The following is a 13990-nucleotide window of genomic DNA, read 5'->3' as shown; positions in this document are numbered from 1 at the left end:
TGTTTGAACTCAAACATGGGATAGATCATAAATTCTGAAGGAGTGCGGGGAAGGGCGAGATGAGATTTACTAGGTAGGGTAAAACCTAGACGTTGTTTTCTTCTTACCAAAACATCAGAATGGTCCCTAAAACCCCACTCACCATCATGGGTTAAAGCTGAAGCCAAAAGCTCCAATGTGTTCAGGGTCAAAGCAGGCACATAAATGAATGAAGTGGGATAAGTAGGGACAGTGGTGAACTGAAATTCTGTGCCCCAACTACAGGGACATCCATTCCCCAGTTCTAGCTGGTGTGGTCCATTCCAGATGGGTAATCCAGCACTGCTGGATCCTCCAATTGCCAAGAGAAGCCAGAGAGCTGGAGACCTTATGTGAAATCTCCTTCTCATCCCTTTTTAAAATACTTTGAAGGCCGAACAAAATATGCCTGTAGGTCCTTTTTGGCCACAGGCTGCCATTTGGAAATTTCACTTAGCGAGACCTCTCTGAGATGTACCACAGGTAGAAGCCATTCTCAGGTGAAAACTGGTCACCTAAGAAGAGGATTCCAATTGGAGGGGATGCGGGCATTCCCCTTAGCCACAGCTGGGCAGAGCACCACCCCAATTCTTTATCCATTTATTTAACCAATATTTATTGAGTGCCTACTGAATAGCCAACACTGTCCCAGAAGATGGCAATATAATTGTGAACAACAAAGACAAAATTCTTGCCCTCATTGAGGTTGTATGCTAGAGGTTGAGATTTTCTGTTGAAAAGATATTACAAGTTAATACTAGAAATATAACTGAATATGATTTATATTTGGGTGCTTATGTATAACACCCTGAGTTTAAAAAATTCAGGTATTATAAATATTTAGATGAGTAATATCCAGTATTGACAAGGAATGACGTGAGATATAAAGGCACTCAAACATTTCTGGTGAGAATGTAGAGGTAAGATCTTTCCAGTAGGTAATGTGGTAATATATATTGAAAGGCTTTTTAAATGTGTATAGAATTCCAGTTAAAAGGTTGAATATACAAGCTTTTCTCCACTCTCTCCACAAACCTCACTAAAATGATGGTAGACTAATTTTTTAAAAAGGTAAAGAAGGGAATTCCCTGGCGGTCCAGTGGCTAGGACTCAGCGCTTTCACTGCCAGGGCCCAGGTTCGACCCCTGGTCTGGGAACTAAGATCCCGCAAGCCATGCAGCCAAACAAAAAAATAAAAATAAAAAATAAAAGGTAAAGAAAAAGAACAGCAAAAACCTAGAGGGTAAAACAGCACATGCACGACATCAACAAAATTTTGGATGGTGAAAACTGTATGGATGGGCTTCCCTGGTGGCGCAGTGGTTGAGAATCTACCTGCCAATGCAGGGGACACGGGTTCGAACCCTGGTCCGGGAAGATCCCACATGCCACGGAGCAACTAAGCCCGTGCGCCACAACTACTGAGCCTGCGCTCTAGAGCCCACGAGCCACAACTACTGAAGCCCATGCGCCTAGAACCCATGCTCCACAACTAGAGAAGCCACGGAAGGAGAAGCCCGTGCACCACAATGAAGAGTAGCCCCTGCTCACCACAACTAGAGGAAGCCCGTGCGCAGCAACGAAGACCCAACACAGCCATAAATAAATAAATAAATAAATAAATAAATAAATAAATAAATAAATAAATAAATTTTTAAAACTGTATGGATGAATAATAAACAATTTAGTTGTCAACTTTCTCTGTTTTGCTCACTGCCTGCAGAGGGTAGAACTCAACAAGAAATAAGAACCCCAGAAAGGAGCAGGAATTAAAGATACCAGGTACCTCTGAAGGTGGGGTTGCAGATGAGTCTGAAACAAGGGGTTGCTTCAAACTCTGTACAAGGAGTTGGTTCCAGATTCCCCGTCCTGCGTCCTGCCCCACTTGTCAGGGGTTGCTCTTCTCCATTCCTGGCTGGAAGTTTATTCTCTGAAGAGCTTGAAACAAAGATGCGAAGGAGCTAGGTACAGCTGAGAGCAGAAACAGGGTGCTGGAGTGAAAATGTGAGGATAAATGAAAGCCTCCACATTGACATGTGAAGCTCCAGCCTTATAACCTACAAGCAGGAGCTTGGATTCTCCTTCTCTCAGGCAAACTAGCTGAGAGAAAAGCCTACCTACGCACCCTGACACTAGGGGAATCCGTCATCCAACCATCCAGGTCTCTGTCCACTCCACAAGCCCCCTCGAGCTCCTGGCACTTTTTAGTCTCCCCCTCTTAAATACAAATAATCGCCAAGCATCAACTGATATATGGGAATAGCCTCTAACATGAAAATACACAGAACAAAACAAACAAAAAGAAAGAAGAGAGCTCAGAGGAAACAGAGACAATGAAAAACTACTGTTAATATCATTCATGGGGCTTCCCTGGTGGCGCAGTGGTTGAGAATCTGCCTGCCAATGCAGGGGACACAGGTTCGAGCCCTGGTCTGGGAAGATCCCACATGCCACGGAGCAACTGGGCCCGTGAGCCACAATTGCTGAGCCTGCGTGTCTGGAGCCTGTGCTCCGCAACAAAAGAGGCCACGATGGTGAGAGGCCCGCGCACCACGATGAAGAGTGGTCCCCACTTGCCGCAACTGGAGAAAGCCCTCGCACAGAAACGAAGACTCAACACAGTCATAAATAAATAAATAAATAAATAAAAGAACGTGAATTTCTTTAAAAAAAAAAAAATCATTCATGTACCTTCTTCAGGAAGCTACGGGAAAATTTACCTTCCTAAAATGAGTGCATTAATCAAGAGAGAGGAAGCCGTGTACCCAGTACACAGGGGTCCAACACAGAAGGTAGCCAAGGGCATTTCCAGGATAATGATGAGGAACTCCCAAAGAGACAGCTGGTCAGGAGGTCCAAAGACCAAGTAACACACAGTGAAACAGGAGGGCAGAGCATTCCAGGAGCAAGGTCTTAAAAAACAAAAGAAACCAATGGATTACCTGGTGTGCAGTTGCTGTATTGAGGTGCGTTTCACAGGTCCATCAGACAGGATGGGGATGAATTAGTGACAGATATACAGAAAGTAAGCAAATGGTGAAATGAGGCGAGTATTAAAGCTGGGATAAATAGAATGTCTCAAAAGAAAAGCAATGTAATCATAGCATACTCTGGGGCTCAGCTGTGAATGATATTTTACCTAGTCATAATAAGGGAGACATTGAATATTAATTTTTTTAAAGCACAAAGATTTCGAAGGTTGCCTGTGTGTGTAGAGAGTAATATAAAATTGTTAAACACTAATAGATAATGCGTAAATTGAGCAATCAAGCAATGTAGTTATAAACATGTTATTTAGAAATGTGGAATTACATTCTAGAAGAAACGGTCTTGAAACAGTATTTGTACTTCTTATTTCTTACTTTTTATTTTTGCTCACCTGTCTTTTCTGAATTTTTCTTAATCGACATATGTTGATTGTCTAAAATTTAAGATTGCATTTAAACAAAAATATTCTTAAAAAGGGAACAAACACCAGCCTGGTAAACCCAGCTGACTTCTTCAGACAAGATCGTAACACCAATGGAGCAGATCCCATTACAGAATACTGACCTAACCCAGTTTGTTCTTGTTTGAATGTGCTACTTTTATTACATCTTCAAAACTTTCTGTGGTTTGGCCAGGAGAAGATATTTCCATGATGTCCAATTCAATCTCTCCATCCATCCTTCCTCCAGTTTGTACCTGCACCAACTGCCCTCCCTTTTCTCTAAATTCACCTCCACCACAAGACTAAATGTTTCTCCTTTTTTTCCCTCATAACTAAAGTGGGGCTCAAATGGGCGGTGTGAGCTCTGAACACACATGACATGGTGCTTAAGCACGTTGGCTTCAGAGACAGGGGGTCCAGGTTTGAACCCAGCCTCTGTAACCCATTAGCTATGTGACCTGGGCATGCACTTAACCTTCTGAGGCTCACTTTCCTCATTTCTAAAACAAGCATGCTAATATTACCTGTATCAGTGAACATATGTGCCTTGCAGTAATAGGCACTCAATAAATGGTGATTGCCATTGTTATTAATTCAATATACATTTTTAAATAGTTATGTGCCAGATCTGGAGCGAGGTGTGCAGAGGTGTGATGGTTTTTGCCTTTGTCATCTGGTGAAGACCAGCACATAAAAAGACAGTGACAATTCAGCATGATGAGTGTTATGTTGCAGACAAGGTCAGGATCCTATGGGAGTCCAAAGGCCTGGCGACTCCCCCAGTCTTGGGGACATTCAGGAAGACTTCCCAGAGGAGGGGGTTTCTAAGGGGAGAGCTGAAGGATGGTTTAATGTTCCGGCAGAAAAAAACAACATGTGCAAATATTCACATATTTGTTCTGGGAACAGAAGGCGTTTGGTGATGCTGATGTTTAGCATCTGCTGAGGAAGAGTGGCAAGAGAGGAGGCCGAAGAGAGGCTGCGGACAACTGGGAGTGAGATTTCTGGATTTCAAGGAACAAGACCCTGGGTCTACGTCACAGTCCAGACCTGATGTTAACACTTTTATACACAGTCTATCGAAACTCGGCTTCAACATCATGTTAAATGAAATCAGCCAGACAGAAAAGGACAAATGTTGTATGATTTCACTTATATGAGGGACCTAGAATAGTCAAATTCATAGAGACACAAAGTAGAACAGTGGCTACCAGGGGTACGGGGGGAAAGTAGAAAGGAGAGTTAAAGTTGAATGGGTACAGATCTTCAGTTTTGCAAGATGAAAAAGTTCTGGGGATGCATAGTGGCAATGGTTGTGCAACAGTGTAAATGTATTTAATTCCACTAAACCGTTACACTTAAAAATGGTTAAAATAGTAAATTTAATGTGATGTACATTTTACCCAATAAATTTAAAATTAAAAATTTTTTTTAAAAATCCACTGCTTCATTTAAATTTCATTTGAGCTCTACCCTTGCATCCAAATCCCATAATAATAATTCTATTTTTTCCCCTTTTTTTGGTGAGATGCTTCACATTTCCTCTGCTGTGCGATATCTCTCATTGCAATAAGCCAATAAATGCAAAATTTTGGACTACAGGTTTGTCCCTGGTGGTTTAGGCCAATTGGTTTAGGACAGTGGTAAGCAGATATCAATGAGAGCAACGTCCTAAGGGGAAACGCTGGCATCAGTGTGCTATCTGGTAAATAAGTCTTGGGCTAGATAGAACAGCTAACTCAAATCTTGGAGGAAAGCATCTTCAGTGTAGGCCCCCCCAACTCCCATAGATAAAGATAAACCAAATATGAGTTCCCTGTAAAGATTTTCAAACGCTGAAGAAAAAGCTCAGTAAAGAAATATTTATGGACCAAAGAATAAAGGAATAACTGTGTAATTAAATGAACTCACCTTCAGATTTTCTCGGCTGCCCCTTCAGAAAGTGAGGAACGTCTTCTCTGGCTACAGACTTGGAGATGTTCGGTTTTAAGCAAGGTCTTGGCAACAAAAAGCCCAAGTTCACATTGCAGAGCTCCTGGTAATGTTCCTCTTTCTTCAGGAGTAAAGGCTGCCTGGTCACCATCTTTGTCCTGGAGCCTACCATCTCAATTTCATTTGGAAGTGAAACAGAATGTGCTAGTACCCATTCCTGATGCACTGAGGTTATCTGAATAAAAGGGGGAGGAAATGGTTTGATTTAAAAATCATTCCCCATGTCTTCTGGGTCTCCAGTTCTTAGCCCAGCCCGACATCACTAGAAAGTTTGGAGGACTACTTCCAAACGGTGCTGCTGTGTGGAATGGCTGTGTTGCTGAAAGCACAAGACTTCCTTGTCCTCTGAGTTGCTCCCCACCTCACCTGCCCTCTGCCCCTCACACTTTAGTTTTCCCATTCCCATTTCCTCAAGCAGAGAAATCAGAGGGGCAAAGGGGAGACGTAAGAGGTGCATCCTTCTACTTCTCCAAAGGTGTTGACCAAAGGCCTTTGACCATTCTCCAAAGGCCCAGTGCTTCTCAAACTATCTTTGGTGAAGAATCCGTTTAAAATTTTCCATTGCATTGTGGGCTGAAACTTTTGTAATATGTAATCAAAGTGAAAGACTATATGAAATGAACATATGAAAAATGAAATGAAAATCAAAAACATGAAAATAAATTATAAGACACTGATGAAAGAAATTAAAGATGATACAAATAGACGGAGAAATATACCATGTTCTTGGATTGGAAGAATCAACATTGTGAAAATGACTCTACTACCCAAAGCAATCTACAGATTCATTGCAATCCCTATCAAACGACCACTGGCATTTTTCACAGAACTAGAACAAACAATTTCACAATTTGTATGGAAACACAAAAGACCCTGTAGCCAAAGCAATCTTGAGAAAGAAAAGTGGAGCTGGAGGAATCAGTCTCCCTGACTTCAGACTATACTATAAAGCTACAGTAATCAAGGCAGTATGGTACCAGCACAAAAACAGAAATATAGATCAATGGAACAGGATAGAAAGTCCAGAGATAAACCCACGCACATATGATCACCTTATCTTTGATAAAGGAGGCAAGAATATACAATGGAGAAAAGACAGCCTCTTCAATAAGTGGTGCTGGGAAAACTGGACAGCTACATGTAAAAGAATAAAATTAGAACACTCCCTAACACCATACACAAAAATAAACTCAAAATGGATTAAAGAGCTAAATGTAAGGCCAGACACTATCAAACTCTTAGAGAAAAACATAGGCAGAACACTCTATGACATAAATCACAGCAAGATCCTTTTTGACCCACCTTCCAGAGAAATGGAAATAAAAACAAAAATAAACAAATGGGACCTAATGAAACTTAAAAGCTTTTGCACAGCAAAGGAAACCATCAACAAGACCAAAAGACAATCCTCAGAATGGGAGAAAATATTTGCAAATGAAGCAACTGACAAAGGATTAATCTCCAAAATTTACAAGCAGCTCATGCAGCTCAATATCAAAAAAACAAACAACCCAATCCAAAAATGGGCAGAAGACCTAAACAGATATTTCTCCAAAGAAGATATACAGATTGCCAACAAACATAGGAAAGAATGCTCAACATCATTAATCATTAGTGAAAGGCAAATCAAAACTACAATGAGATATTATCTCGCACCAGTCAGAATGGCCATCAACAAAAAATCTACAAACAATAAATGCTGGAGAGGGTGTGGAGAAAAGGGAACACTCTTGCACTGTTGGTGGGAATGTAAATTGATACAGCCGCTATGGAGAACAGTATGGAGGTTCCTCAAAAAACTAAAAATAGAACTACCATACAACCCAGCAATCCCACTACTGGGCATATACCCTGAGAAAACCATAATTCAAAAAGAGTCATGTACCCCAATGTTCATTGCAACTCTATTTACAATAGCCAGGACGTGGAAGCAACTTAAGTGTCCATCAACAGACGAATGGATAAAGAAGATGTGGCACATATATACAATGGAATATTACTCAGCCATAAAAAGAAAAGAAATTGAGTTATTTGTAGTGAGGTGGATGGACCTAGAGTCTGTCATACAGAGTGAAGTAAGTCAGAAAGAGAAAAATAAATACTGTATGCTGACACATATATATGGAATCTAAAAAACAAAACAAAACAAAACAAAAATAAAAAACTGGTCAAAAATAGAAAACTGAAGAACCTAGGGGCAAGATGAGAATAAAGACGCAGACCTACTAGAGAATGGACTTGAGGATATGGGGAGGGGGAAGGGTAAGCTGGGACAAAGTGAGAGAGTGGCATGAACATATATACACTACCAAATGTAAAATAGATAGCTAGTGGGAAGCAGCCACATAGCACAGGGAGATGGGTGTCTTTCATACCAGTTTTATAGTCATCCTTGAGGGCAAACACCTAGCTGACAAGTTGGAGTAAGAAAAACATACAGCATACTTTCCTAATAACTAAACTGTCAGTGAAAAGGATGTTCTAGTAAAGGCTAGGTACAGTTAGTATTTTGCTGTAGAAATTAGAAAATTGGGCAGTGTATTCATGTGAACACGTTGTTAAGAATGACTGTACTTTTACAATCATTGAGGACTAATAAACCCAGGTTATTTTTTTTTTTACCCAGTATGTTTTTAAGCAAATTTAATGTGTTCAAAATCTGTTAATTGGTTGATTTCTTCTTTTTTTTAAAAACAAGGAAAGATACAATAAGCGAGTATTAGAAATACCTGCCTTTTTAGACATTGTGAAAAGTTAATGGCTCCTAAATGGGAAAAAAAAAATTTGGTCCTAAATGGCGGAGGGGAGGGGGAAAGATTATACAACATTCTGGCTCTGAAATCATCTTGGAACACGTGTGTTCTCTTTTTGTCTTTTGAATACAGTGAGTAGTCACGGGAGCCTCTAAACATATCCAGTGGTCCAGGAAAGAGGATGTACTGTTACATGTAAAAATAAAACACTTGCTCCCATCTGAGTGAATCTTTCCAGTAAGAAGATGTATTAATAAATTAACCCTGGGACTTCCTTGGTGGTCCAGTGGGTAAGACTTCACCTTCCAATGCAGAGGGTGCAGGTTCGATCCCTGGTCGAGAAGATAAGATCTCATGTGCCTCGCGGCCAAAAACCCAAAAAATATAAAACAGAAGCAATATTGTAACAAATTCAATAAGGACTTTAAAAAAAATGGTCCACATCAAAAAAATCTTTAAAATTAATAATTAATTAATTAACCCCACCAGAAAATGTTACAGTAGAGAGAAACTAAAAGGCAACATTTAAACACAACCAGAAACATAATTTCCTTGCAGAAGAGGTGCAAATGACATTCATAAGAGTTGGGAAATGATGATTAATTTGTTAATGTAAGTGCTAAATCATTAAAATGAAAATTTAAAATTGGTCTAACCTAATTCATTCAATGAAGAAAAATTATTTTCTCCAGAGAAGTCTTACTTTTCTGTATTTTCCACTTGTTCTGTTTAAATTGATGGGAATCGAGGTTCAAAACATTTTGATAACCTCTCCACTTTTTTTGTTTTGTTTTTTAATTATTTATTTATTTATTTATTTATTTATGGCTGTGTTGGGTCTTCATTTCTGTGCGAGGGCTTTCTCTAGTTGCAGCAAGTGGGGGCCACTCTTCATCGCGGTGCGCGGGCCTCTCACTATTGCGGCCTCTCCTGTTGCGGAGCACAGGCTCCAGACGCGCAGGCTCAGTAGTTGTGGCTCACGGGCCCAGCTGCTCCGCGGCATGTGGGATCTTCCCAGACCAGGGCTCAGAACCCGTGTCCCCTGCATTGGCAGGCAGATTCTCAACCACTGCACCACCAGGGAAGCCCTCCACGTTTTGATAGTTTCCTAAATCATGATTTTCAACAGAATTTTTTAAAACTACATTTTCCAGCCTTTTTTTGCCACTAGAATTCAGAAAGCTAACTTGAGACATGGATTCACATGGGTTACATGAGAAAAGATAAGGCACAGGCATCATTTGCTGATGTGGGTATCAACAGAGGAGGGAGGTTCTGAGGTCAGTGTGGGAGCAGCTCCTGGTTGTGGCTGAAGCAGCATGATCTGGGGGTCAGTAGCCAGTTTTGAGATGTAGCTACAAGAATTCTTTCTGACAATCCAACCTGGGGTCTGTTCTTCTCCTTTGGTTTTTCAATGGTCTATGAACTTTCTGGTATCTTTGAAAACTTCCTTCCTTTTTCACTCAAGTAGAGTAGATTCTGTTATCTACACTTAAGAATTCTGATGATACACTATTAAAAATAAATTAAGCCCAGTAATTTCAGAAAATAGATTCTTATTCACTCATGAAAAGGGTAATTTTACACGCTCAATTTCCAGTCTATGAGGTTTGCATCTGATATGTTATGGGAAAATAGCTGATTGAGGAATGCAAGATTTTTATACTAAGGAAAAAGATGAGGGATTTTGCGGGGGGATTTTATTTTACAAGTTACCATCTGTAAAAGCCCATAATAAAGCAAATGTACGCTGCAGGAATACTTAGTTGTTAGAAGACCAGGGGAGTTATCCAAGCATTATATAAAGTTTATACATACTTTAGTCAGTGCTGCTCCCTTTTTAAAAGAATAATACAATGAACAGATATAAACTAAATGATTAAATGTGCATATCTAGAGCTTCCCTGGTGGCACAGTGGTTAAGAATCTGCCTGCCAATGCAGGGGACATGGGTTCGAGTCCTGGTCCAGGAAGATCCTACATGCCGCAGAGCAACTAAGCCCATGCGCCACAACTGTTGAAGCCCACGTGCCTAGAGCCCGTGCTCCACGACAAGAGAAGCCACCGCAATGAGAAGCCCGTGCACCGCAATGAAGAGTAGCCCCCGTTCGCCGCAACTAAGGAAAGCCCACAACGCAGCAACGAAGACCCAATGCAGCCAAAAATAAATAAATAAATAAAAAATTTAAAATGTTCATATCTACAACAGAATAGTCACATGGTATGTGCATAAAGTCTTCATAACATGTGCAAGCACTTTAACGTTAAGAAACTGGAATATGTTATTGATAGAAACATGTAAATGGGATTTAAAGAGATTTATTGCTATTTAAGATGTATACAATGCACAATAATACCCCAAACAGTTTTATTTCAGGCTTTGTGACTTAAAAGAGTAACTAGTTCTAGTGAAGACTCTTATCAACTATGAGAAGAAAATTTAGAAACATAATTGCTTCTTTCAAATGTGTAACCCAAGTTATGAAAGCTTAAAACTGCAAGGGCTTAGCCGAGATGCGGCATAAGTGTTATGGTTCCTATATGAAAACCTAAACTCTTACAAATCGATTTTAAAAGAATTATAAGCACCTCAAATGGCAAGTCATCTCCAAATGGAGCAGAATAAACACATTATTTTAACCTCTTGGAAGATGATGGGGAACACAGTCAGGCTTCTGATAACTCAGCTTTGAAACCTTTGAAAGTCAAAGGCAGATCACATAGACTGTTTGGAAGGGGATCAGAACTTGTTTATTTTAATTAGGTCTTTCAGGGTTCATGGAGTTAATCATTTCAAATGTTATTAAATTATTCCCCGCCCTCCGCCAGGGGAGAGGAGATACCGAGTGAGTCTGAGAAAGACTGAAGCCTCCCCAGAAGAGGGCAGCATCACATAAGGGGCCAAAGGAGACAGCAGCTAGGACAGCACTGTGGCATTCAGGGTGGTTGACAGGGATGAGAAAAAAAGACATCCAGAGAACAGCTTCCCTGGAGTGTTAGAAATGCAAGTAGGAAAATTACCAGAGAGAGGTTGGAGCAGTTCAAATAAACATTTCATTTAAGAAGTTTGTAGGGGGACTTCCCTGGTGGCACAGTGGCTAAGAATCTGCCTGCCAATGCAGGGGACATGGGTTCGAGCCCTGGTCCAGGAAGATCCCACATGCCACGGAGCAGCTAAGCCCGTGCCACAACTACTGAGCCTGCGCTCTAGAGCCCGCAAGCCACAACTACTGAGCCCACGTGCCACAACTACTGAATCCCGTGCGCCTAGAGCCTGTGCTCCACAATAAGAGAAGCCACCGCAGTGAGAAGCCTGCTCACTGCAACGAAGAGTAGTCCCCGCTCGCCACAACTAGAGAAAGCCTGCACGTAGCAATGAAGACTCAATGCAGCCAAAAATAAACAAATAAATTTATTAAAAAAAAAAGGAGTTTACAGGCGAATAGATGACAGACAAATGTGATCTCTGTGATGACTATTTTCTGCAGTGAGAATCTGCAAATACTTTGTGATCTGTTCAATGCAAGGGCACTTATGGGTAGGACAGGATGACATATTTGGAATGGGCATTGTTCTGGAAAATTCCAGACTTATGACCTCTGAGAATACAAGAGTGCAACTTGGGGCTTTAGTTCTTTGTTCAGGCCCCCATCTCCCCCTCAAGGGAGGAGCTCTGGGATGACAGATAGTGGAGAAATGCTTGATCCTGGAAGAGAACAGATCGCTGGAGCTGATGGAATATTCTGAGAGGAAAGAAAAGAGGGAAAAGATGTTATTAGACAGAAAAGATAGGAGGTGAGAACAGTAGGCTGAGCTGGAGTGGGGTAGAACGAAGAGGAGAGACAGAAAAGAGATGCCCATTTTGGCTGGGCAGATTGACAAGACTCACTGATTCAGGTATGGACCAAAGGATAGGATTATGAGTGATTTTTCTTTTCCTTTGTGCTTGTCTGTGATTTCAACGTTCCTGCACTGAGCACTACCAAAATTAGGGGGAAAATCCAAATAATCCATGTTATTTTTGTAACCATATCAAGGACAGAAGACAGATACCTTCTGTCCTGGGTTGCCAGTCTTGTCCATCACCACTTGGATCTCCTCTTTCACTAATCAGTATGGAATGAGTGCAGACATCATCTTGGTCAAACTCCTGAAATATCATAAAATAGAAACTCAGTTGTTCAATGTAGTACTTGGTTGGCAGAGCGAATGTTGATTTTTTTTCTAGGCTAAAGTTTCACACTGTGGATTCCTTTTAAATCGGATAAAGTATTTAGGACTAAAAAAATGGGAAAGTATTCGCCTCCAGAGCACCACGCTCAGACAGACGCGGACGTGATTAACTGCATAATCAAAAATGAAGATCAAAGCTGAAATCACCGAGACACATAGAAATTCAATATTTTATACTTTATCATGTCCGTGTCCAGGCTGTTAAACTGCCACAAATTCCATCTGGGTGGGTAACTGGAAAGAATCCTTTGGCCACAGTCAGTGAACAGCCCCAAAGGAACATGATCTTTTCCATAATGCCTCCCTGGGGCATCATTTGTAAATGGTGAGGGTAGAAATCCCTGCCCCATATGGAAGCTGCAGATATAACCTTAGACTGAAAGGAGGCAGCAAAGCTGATTAAAGTTTTCACTATGACAGCTTTTTGATCTAATCGTGGTATGCAACCTCTAAAGCTTTCCTTTTACCCTCTAGAAAATAATCATTATGCTAAAAAACATGGTTGAGAAACAGCTTGATTTATAAAAAGTACTCCTAACTCTCTAAAGAAGAAATGTTTTCTATTAGAATTCATGGTTGTTGACAGTTTCCTTCATTAGAAGTTGTTGCTGGTGATTTTGCCCTTTTTAATGTCTAGAACAGTGATAGATGCAAGTAGTAGTTAAAATATCCCGTCACAACCTGGATGTTACAACTGGCTCTCTGGCCTCTGTGACCTGGCTGAACCACGTATTTAAGGAGACTGTTGGATTAAAAGCCTTTGCCCTAAATGCACATGCCTGTTGGACAAGCAGGTAGCCTTTGTCACCAAACAACATCTGATATTTCATTCACTAATTCCCAAGAGAGCTTGGGAATCTTTTCTTTTTGCTTTGTTCATTTTAATTATCACAGAAAAAAATAAAAATAAAACCCTGCATTTATACTGCCATGAAAATATTTTAGGTGTTCAACTGTAATAACTTAGCAGTACATGATTTTTAAGATTTTTTTTTGATGTGGAGCATTTTAAAAGTCTTTATTGAATTTTTTTCTGTTTTTTAATCTTTATTAGAGTATAATTGCTTTATAATGTGTTAATTTCTGTTGTACAGCAAAGTGAATAGGTTATATGTATACATATATCCCCATATCCCCTCCCTCTTGAGCCTCCCTCCCACCCTCCCTATCCCACCCCTCTCAACTGCTCAGTTCATTCATTAGCTGGTCCTTTAAGAAAAGGTGGAAGACACAGAGTGTGGGCACACCTACCTACAAAACCCATAATGATGACTAGCATTTACACATAAAGTGCCAGACACTGTTGCACCTTTCACATATTAACTAATTTAATCCTCACAACAACTCTAGAGGTAGGAACTATTATTCTCTTTTGTATGTGAGGTCCAGAGAAGTTAAATAACTTACCCAAGGTCACATAGCTAGACTATGGTAGAGCCAGGATTCACACCCAGACTCTGAAGTCTGGTTACAGAGGTCTTAACCACTCTGCTTTATTGTTACCATGAAAAACTTGAAACAGAGTCTCAACAAGAACCAGAGAGAAAGGAATCAATAACAGTGA

General features: G+C 40.5%; 1 protein-coding gene across 1 annotated transcript in view; it reads right to left on the bottom strand.

Annotated features, from left to right (window-relative positions):
• Positions 1–13990, bottom strand: part of MAP3K19 (mitogen-activated protein kinase kinase kinase 19) — a 44076-nt gene that overhangs the window by 20089 nt on the left and 9997 nt on the right. The window contains 1 exon segment of the mRNA XM_082397940.1: positions 12247–12343. Coding sequence (XP_082254066.1) covers positions 12247–12343 — 97 coding nt within the window.

The sequence above is a fragment of the Balaenoptera borealis genome, assembly GCF_965194805.1.
Source record: "Balaenoptera borealis genome assembly, chromosome: 6".
Lineage (NCBI taxonomy): Eukaryota > Metazoa > Chordata > Mammalia > Artiodactyla > Balaenopteridae > Balaenoptera > Balaenoptera borealis.
Note: the sequence above shows the minus strand (reverse complement) of the source record. Positions and strands in the feature narration are given on the sequence as shown.